Raw genomic sequence first — 8,981 nt, forward strand, 5'->3', positions numbered from 1 at the left:
AATATGACTTAAAAGTAAATTTGACTTTGTAATTTAGCACATTGAAATTTAGATTTGGTATCTTTAAAAACTCCTGCTCTTTCTGAAAATCCCCACAACGTTTCTCCTCTATTAACCCTGTAACAAAGTTTTTACCAGCGTTTCACTGAGAAGTAGCTTCTACAATGAGCCCAGCAGTTCTGCCAGGTGTTTGCTAATTCCTGCTGGCTAGTCTGAAGGAGTTGAGATGAAAAGTTAATGGGGAAGGGTGTTCTGTAACATGGAAGCTCAGAAGATTGGAAACTGCAACTGTGAGGAGGAGCTGCGTCTAAAAGGCGGGGCTTGGTCCCCTGAGTCGTTTTGCACAACTGAATGGTTACCATGGTGATAAAATGATTTCTCAAACATGCATGAAAGAATCAAAGCAACACTCCTGGTTCTGGTTTTTGATTAAGGAATAACATTATAACATGATGTAAACCTCAAAAAAGTAAATTTTACATAATAGTGCCCCTTTAAACCTAGAATATCCCCAGATTTTCTAATATTGTTCTGCTTTAATAGGAATAACTCAAATTCACACAAAAAAATCATATTTTTTTGTGTGAAAAAAATACTTTTTGTGAAGATCATACTTTTTGATCTTCACAAAAAGTATGGAAGATCAGTGCAGGTTTACTGTCAATTAGATGGTAGACTTAAGTTGATATTTAAGTCACCTGCTAAAAATCCTTTTTTTTTTTTTTTAGATTTTTTTTATACAAGGTCAGAAAAAAATTGCAATGTCAGATTTTTCCAATATTGTGTAGAAACTTGGGTAAATTATAGTAAATTGTAAGCAAGGGTTGAAACACGACAAAAAAAATTATAATTTTTGAGTTTTTGAAGTTCAGTTCTACTTGTTTGTTCAGTAAAATAATAGCTTACATGTTTATGGCTAAAAATTCAGAGTTTACAACCTGAGACTTGGTTCAATGCATTTCAAAACTTTAGACTCGACTTTGGACTTGTTTGCCTTTAACTGACTTGAGACTCTGGACTCATTTCCACCTCTGAATTCAAAACCAACTCATTAAAACCCAGAGAATAAACTCCCTTCCTAATCCTAACTGTGACACAATCCTGCGAGCAGTGAGACTTTGACGTCTCTGCAGGAACTGAATGCAGAAGATCTCACCTCAGGAAGGAAACACAATAAATCGCAGAAGGACGAGTTCTGGGATGAGGCCGGGAAAACGTTTCAGCTGTACACTCTGTACAGAGACAGGGAGGGCAGAGTTCGGCAGGTTGGTTCAGTCCAGTTCAGACGTTGAAAGTTCCTCAGGAGAGAATTGAGTAAATCTGTTTCCTTTAAGGCTCCTGCCAGCGGCTGCGTCTGCGAGTCTCTCGTAAAGAAGCTGCAGGACGATCTGACGACCTCAAAGCAGGAGCTGAGGCTGCAGATCCTGAATGTCCAGGAGGAGCTGCACGGCCAGATGGACAGGATGGAGCGCCGCAACAAGCACCAGGTTAGCCTCTGATGATGCGTTTCGGTGATGTGGGAATTGGGAACTCAGGTCTGGGTTTGACATCAGAACCAAAGTAACAACGTTCGAGTTAAGAATCATAAGCGTTGTTTCCAATCGCTCTTAGGAAGATCATTTTACTTTATATTAGTATTAGTGTCATTCTAACGAAAAATGTCAAAGTAAAATTACAAGAATATTCTTAGAGAAAATATCTGAGTAAGGATGTTTATAATGAATAAAATTATAAAAGGGTGCATATAAATTTTATTTATATTTAAACGAATATGAGGTTTTTTTACTTCCTACTCTTTGTTGATTACTGTGGCTACAAAAATGTTTCTTTCATTCCTCGTTTAAGTCTGTAATTTTATACTATCATGTTCGAATTAAAGAAATGTTGACATATTTTGATGTTATTCCCATAATGACTTTATTCCCATAATTTCATAACTTTATTTTTTCTTTATTTTCTTTGCGTAAGCCTGGTATTAGTTACGTCATAATGCTCCTTAAGTAAACACCGTTTTTAATTCTTTGCGTTTAGAGTTTCAGGCGCTACGTGAAACATTAATTTTAGAAACACTTTTACATTTGTCTCTTGTAAATAAATACGTTTCCACCACATCTTAAAACTGTTGATGCGAGGAGCGGCCAAATCGTAACACCATTCCAGTTTAATTTCCCAGTTCTGAGTAAACTGGATCGCAGCATCGATCCGATTGATCAAATCCATAAATATCTGAAGAATCAAACGATTGCGAGGCCGTCACGCCTTCGTCTGCTTTGTTTCTTTGAAAAGCTCAGGAAGTTGGAGATGTTGATCCAGGAGAAAGCAGCGTGTGAGAGGAGGAGCCTTGCATCCAGAATGGAGCAGAGAGCAGCACAGGACCGAGCAGAAGCTCTGAGGAACCAGGTACCATCACCTGACCCAGTTCAGCACCTGATCTGCTGGATGCGACGGCGTTTAGCAGCTCTTTGCTCCGTCTCTAGGATGCTCTGAGATATGAACTGAAGAGCTGGTGTCTGTCTCTGCTGGAGGACTTGGACATCTCAGTTCCAGCCGAGACCGTTTACCAGAACCTGCTGCTGTCTCCGTCCGCAGCAGAAACGGACCTGGAGTCGGTGCCGCTGCTGTTTTCTGGAGACAGCAGCCCCTCTGTGTCCGCCAGCACCCTGAGACCCAGAGGTTCTGAGACTTTGAGGCTGTCTGAGCCGACCGGGGGCAGAACCTACTTCGAGATGAAGGTGGACAGGTGTGCAGGTACGTGTGACGTTTATAAATGAATAAATACCATGATGGAAATATTATCTTGGAAAATAATCCTCCTTTTTTATATATTAGGCCAAAAACTCCAAATTATTCCAGTTCATTTTTGACTGTGTGACTTTACAAATGGCACCACATAAGATGAGCACAAACCTAAATCAACAAAACTATAAATTACTTTTCCTCAATGACAGATCAGAACCAGAACCCAGAAAGCTCACTGGACCTCTCCACAGTCTCTTCTGCCCCCTCCTGGCTCCCAGCAGTACTGCAGAACCTTCCTCTCTCTGTAGATTACGCCGAGGAACGCTCCAGCAGCATCAGCACCGGCCCACAGGAAGAGGTCGGGGGCCCCAAAGACGACACCATGGTTCTGGAGTTCCTCATGGACCGACCTGCTGAGCCCACATTCATTCAGGAGAGGAAACACCTGCATGCCGTAGAGGTGAGATTCCCAGTTGATTTTAGATTGGGAATTCAGTTCGATAAAAGGACTAAAGTTGCAACATTTGTTAAAGTTTCAGCTACTGCGGTTCGTGCTCTCACTGCACCGTGTCAAATGACCCAAACTAATTAAAAACTTGTTCCCCTCCTTGCCTGTGGTGGTGCTGCAACACGAACCACTGAAGGAAACAAGAAGAAGAAAACATGAGCGCAACTTCCTTTTTTACAAAATGTAAACAAAAAATGTGATGTCAGATTTTAGAGTTTGTATGATTTCTCTTTTGTCTTTGGCAAAAGACAATGAGCCACTTTTCCCTCTAGTTCCAGACTTGCATGTTTGTTTTGGTTGTATTTACCCAGAATGCCCTGCTCTGTAGTCCACCTCCTGACTCCTGATCTCCACGGGCCCTCAGAGTTCACTTCAACTTTACCAAAACCTTGGCTTGTAGGCGAACCAAACCCCGTACAGAAGTGAACTCTGGCACGGTTTAAATACATGTGTGAACCACAACAAAAGCAGGAAGTGGACTATAGCACAGGGCATTCTGGGTAAATACAACCAAAACAAACGTGAGAGTCTAGCGCTAGCATAAAAAATTGTTCATTATCTTTATTAAAGACAAAAGTGAAATCTTACCAGGGCTAAAATCTGACGGTACTCCATTTTTGTTTACATTTAGCAAAGGAAGACGTTACACGCATGTCTTCTTCTTCTTTTCTTCAGTAGTTCTTGTTGCAGCGCCACCACAGGCGAGGAGGGGAACAGGTTTTTATAATTAGTAATTTGACACAGTGCAGTGAGGACACGAACCGCAGCAGCTGAAAACATAACATGTTGCAATTTTGGTCCCCACATGAACCTCATTTATATGAGGTCTGGACCTTGACTAGGCCATTCTAACACATAGATATGGTTTGATCTAACCCAGCAGGTCTCAGTTCTGTTCCTGCATGTTTTAGGTGCTTTAGCTAAGCAGCTAATGCAGTCATGTGAATCAGACCTGCTGGAGCAGCCAAGACATGAAGCACAGCGGACCTTGAGGACCAGCCAGTGAAATTCTGCTGACTAACTGAAGCTGTGTTCTTGCTTTAGGTGACTCAGCAGTTCTTTGACGCTGTGTCGGCTCAGCTGGAGCGCTGGTGCTCCAGGAAGATCCTGGAGGTGGAGTTCCAGTCGGAGCTCAGGGCCCGGGCGGAGAGGAAGGAGATGCTGCAGCGAATCAAAGAGCTGGAGGAGGAGCTTCACCGGCTGCAGACCAATGAGCAGAAAGAGAGCTTCCTGAGACCGAAGAAATCAGATTTTAATTGAGTACTGATACGGTCTGCCAGCAGATTTTAGCTTCACGTTTGTTGGAGATCTTTATGTTTGTATGGGTTTTATTATCAGGAGAGTCAGTTCAGACTAAAAGCTGATCCTCATGGATTTCACTTTGTCTCCAGTAGATGAGGTTTCAAAGGGAATGTTCATCACATTTTTTTGCACAAAATCAATCTCTGCATGTCTTGAGCTCCTTTTAGAACAAATAGATGTGCAATTATATAACCACAAAGCTTTGAAAAGCAGAAGTGGAGCCTCCTGCACAACCAACAAAAATGCAGAAAGTGTTTTCTGGATGGTAAGTCAACAATAAAGCACTTATCTTTTGTAGCAGCCATTGTACAGCGGTAAAACCAGCTGACCAAATGTGCTGGAGCTCATTTGCTAGGTGACTGGCAAATGAGCTCCAGTCACCATTAGGACTTAACTTAATTGTTAAGTCCTAATTGTTATGACTTAACAATTAGGAGGTTTTTTGAAACGTCTCATTTTCTAGACATCTAAAAACATTAACTTATTTCCAAAAAAACAGTTATAATACACTGGGATTCTCCCCAGTGTATTATAAGCCTGACGGGCCACCAGGCTAAGCATTGCTTATGTATTTAATGTTTGTTTGGGTTTTTTTATGTTTGCATTTTAAAGACTTTATAGTTGGTGTTCAGGTATTAATCTTCCAATCTTTCAATAACACATAATTATCAAGTAATATTTTCAAATTTTCTGTCAGCTTTAAACATTTTTAACTCAAAAACACAGGAGGCCGCTGAATGAATGACTGCCCTTGCACCCAACTGGGCTTGGAACGTTTTCTGGGTGAAAACCTTGCACTTGGGTTGTTTTTAAAATTAGTTGAGACCCAAATGGAAGCATAAAAACATGCATTTGCATGATAGTTCCCCTGTATAATTGTGACAAACTCTTCAGACTTTGTAAAGAAGGTTCTTCACAATTCACTCCATCAGGCGTCAGCAGAAACCTTCAGAAAAGTAAATAAAACCTCAGAGTGTTGGTCTATGTGAAAAAAGAAAAGATGTGAATATTTCAGGTTGTGTGCTCACTGATTTTCTTTCATCACAGCCTGATGCATGCTCTTCTCCTTATGATAATGAGCTGAGACAAGCGTAGAGTCATGTTGAACTGTATTTTATGTTGACTATTTGGTTATCTCTGCAGAAACACGAAGCAGAGATTTGTTTTCCTAGTAACCTTGTTTCTGTATTTTCTGTGGAACAACACAGCTCTACTCAACGCATAAATAAAAACTGCACAAAATAAAGTAGCTAAATGTTTGTCCTGTGTGATTTATTCAGGGATAGTTAAGGTTTAATCTGAACCACCGCCATCACATTTTTGATTTAAAAACTCCATAAATCTAGTCTGACAGATTTCTACATTTTTTTTGGTTTGTTTGTGTTTTTGTTCTATCGGGTCGGATCAAACTGACCAGTATCTGTTCTTGTTCTTTCTGACCTGAACAGGGGGCTGCACAGTGGCGCAGTTGGTAGAGCTGTTGCCTTGCAGCAAGAAGGCTCTGGGTTCGATTCCCAGCCTGGGGTCTTTCTGCATGGAGTTTGCATGTTCTCCCTGTGCATGCCTGGGTTTTCTCCAGGTACTCCAGGCTAATTGGCCTCTCCAAATTGCCCCTAGGTATGAGTGTGTGTGTCTCTGTGTTGCCTATTGACAGACTGGCGACCTGTCCAGGGTGACCCCTGCCTCTTGCCCGAAACATTAGCTGGAGATAGGCACCAGCAACCCTCCCGACCCCATTAAGGGACAAGGGTGCAAGAAAATGGATGGATGGACCTGAACAGGTGAGTTAGGAGCATTCAGCTGCAGCAGAGCATCACATGCGCCCCCTGGTGGAGAGATTAAGCGCTCCAGCAGGAAAATCATCCCCTCCATCCCGTCCATTGTCCAGGCTGGTGCCGGAGTACCAGGAGAAAATCTGCCCACGCACTGGGAGAAAAAGCAAAGTCCATTCAGAAAGATCACAGGTTGTGATTCAGATCTAGAACCTTCTTTTGGATTTTATATTTTTTATCCTAACAAACTTGACTTTTCAAACTCAGAAATAGTCTTTCCTAGAAAATGTCTGAGATTAATCTGAACATTTCTGATATTTTTTCTAGCGACTGTTTGACTTTTCAAACTCAGAAATGTCTGAGTTTCTTGGCGGAATTTTTCTCCTTTTTCCTAATACGCCGTAGTAGGAATCCATGCTCCAACTGCTGTTATTTTTTTTTTATGATCTGAGATTACAGCGCAGAGAATGAGTGGGCGGGGCTTCCGTCCAGTGGGCGGGGCTCTGGTTGTGTAACCCAATGATCCTGGTGTGACATCTGGCGTCGGGCCTCAGCGACCACACCGCAGCTTCTGAAGGGAAAATCAAATCAATGCTGCATCGACCGCATGGGGGGCGCGATGGAAACCTAATTAAAGGCCCTGCAGGCACAGCTGGTCGTTTTCATACAGACCGAGCTGAAACATGTGGCTGTACAGTGATGGAGGGCCCAGCGCACAGCGGGACGCAAGGCTCAGTCTGAGCTCATCACGGGATTTCAGGAACACGTTGATCGTCTCCGTGGTCAGCTGCAGCTAGAGATGCAATAATTAATCACTTCCTGTCTGAGCATTTAATGCAGTGTCGGTTAAAACCTCAATGAGGCTTCATTATTGATGAAAATGCATCTTTCCTTAGTTCAAGGTTTCCAAACTGAGATCCAAAGAAAAAAATTATTCCCTCTATTTATTTAAATATAAATGAATATCACAACTTTTTTTTTCTTTAAAAATGATTTACATTTTTATCATTATTTCATCAGACATTAACTGTACATTTATTATTAATCTGCCAGTGGAAATAGTACTTTTTCACCAATATTAAGGATTTTTTTTACGTTAAACAAGCTCATTTCAAGTTTACTACAATGTTTGCACTTACAAAGTATTTTAGACAGAAATACTTAAAGATTTAATGTTTTTGCAGTAAATAATGTTATGTAATTATTTTATTAATATTTCTTCTCAGAAGAAGAAATGCTCTAATCCCTCAGATTTTATCATCTGCTGTTTCTTTTCTTTTTTTATCATCAAATTTTAATTAAAAATAGACACTGACAAATTATTTCACTTATAAAACATATGTCAAACTGAAGGCCCGGGGGACAAATCTGGCCCGCCGTAGATTTTAATACGGCCATCCAAATTACATCAATAAGTTGCTCCAGTTTTTCACAAATCTGTAAAATTCACACAAAATCAACAAATCTCCACATTTATTTTACTGCACATTTATTGACCAAAAACATTGGGCTAGTAAGCCTGACTTGATGTCAAGTTATAGTCCATAACTGATACGGCAAGTAAATAAAATCACATTTCACATCATACATTAGAGAAAATATCATAAAAATTCCTTACAAACATTTCTAAACTGGCACAACAAAATCTCTGATTTTGATTGCAAAAAAAGCAAAACACTGAAACAATCATAAAATCGTGGAGAAACAGCTATTTAAAATATCAATACATTCTGGCACAACCGGCCCTTTAAGAACATTCAGATTTTTGAACCAAAATGAAAATGAGTTGAAAATGTCTTGATACAAGTGAAATAATCTGCCAGTTTAACAAAAACTTTTTGTATCCATCCATCCATTTTCTTGCACCCTTGTCCCTCAGTGGGGTTGGGAGGGTTGCTGGTGCCTATCTCCAGCTAACGTTTTGGGCGAGAGGCGGGGTCACCCTGGACAGGTCGCCAGTCTGTCGCAGGGCAACACAGAGACACACAGGACAAACAACCATGCACACACACACTCACACCTAGGGGCAATTTGGAGAGGCCAATTAACCTGACAGTCATGTTTTTGGACTGTGGGAGGAAACCGGAGTACCCAGAGAAAACCCACGCATGCACAGGGAGAACATGCAAACTCCATGCAGAAAGACCGGGGCTGGGAATCGAACCCAGAACCTTCTTGCTGCAAGGCAACAGCTCTACCAACGGCGCCACTGTGCAGCCCCACTTTTTGTATCCATCTTGCTAAATGGTTCATTATAATTTAGTTTTGTCTTATTTCAATTGCTCCAGGATATTTGTAGTACAAAAATACTTGGTAACATTTTGTATTTTTGCAGTGCATCATCTGTTTATTGGTGTTTCTTGTGTTTCATATTAAATCTGAGCTTCACCTGGCTGAGGTAAATCTCCAGGATGTGAGTGAAAAAAGGTCTCTGAGGCCCGTATCGACGGTCCGGGCCGGAGTTGGCACCCCTGCCATGGGAGCAGGGAGCGGGGTGGGGGCCGTGTCCCGGCAGCAGCTGATCAATGCTCACATCCTGTGAACCCTGCATGTAACACGGCAGAGCGTTCCCAACACACACAGACACACAGCTGCACGGCAGAGGGAACGGCACGGCCGCTCAGGATCAGAACCCAGGGAGAACCGAGCAGCCCCATGGG

The 8,981-nt window shown here is 41.6% G+C and overlaps 1 protein-coding gene across 3 annotated transcripts in view; it reads left to right on the plus strand.

Annotated features, from left to right (window-relative positions):
- Positions 1-5,809, plus strand: part of ankrd6a (ankyrin repeat domain 6a) — a 40,761-nt gene extending 34,952 nt beyond the window's left edge. Inside the window, exons 14-19 of one of the 3 annotated variants that reach the window (XM_008400114.3) lie at positions 1,134-1,265; positions 1,335-1,487; positions 2,287-2,400; positions 2,478-2,748; positions 2,949-3,199; positions 4,292-5,809. In XM_008400114.3, the coding sequence (XP_008398336.2) occupies positions 1,134-1,265; positions 1,335-1,487; positions 2,287-2,400; positions 2,478-2,748; positions 2,949-3,199; positions 4,292-4,507 (1,137 nt within the window). In that variant the 3' untranslated portion in view covers positions 4,508-5,809. The remainder of the gene's footprint in view (positions 1-1,133; positions 1,266-1,334; positions 1,488-2,286; positions 2,401-2,477; positions 2,749-2,948; positions 3,200-4,291) is intronic. The other 2 variants (XM_008400116.3, XM_017302501.2) reach the window with 2 other exon arrangements.
- The last annotated feature ends 3,172 nt before the right edge of the window (positions 5,810-8,981 follow it).

The sequence above is a fragment of the Poecilia reticulata genome, chromosome 22 (assembly GCF_904066995.2).
Source record: "Poecilia reticulata chromosome 22, P_reticulata-male-v2, whole genome shotgun sequence".
NCBI lineage: Eukaryota > Metazoa > Chordata > Actinopteri > Cyprinodontiformes > Poeciliidae > Poecilia > Poecilia reticulata.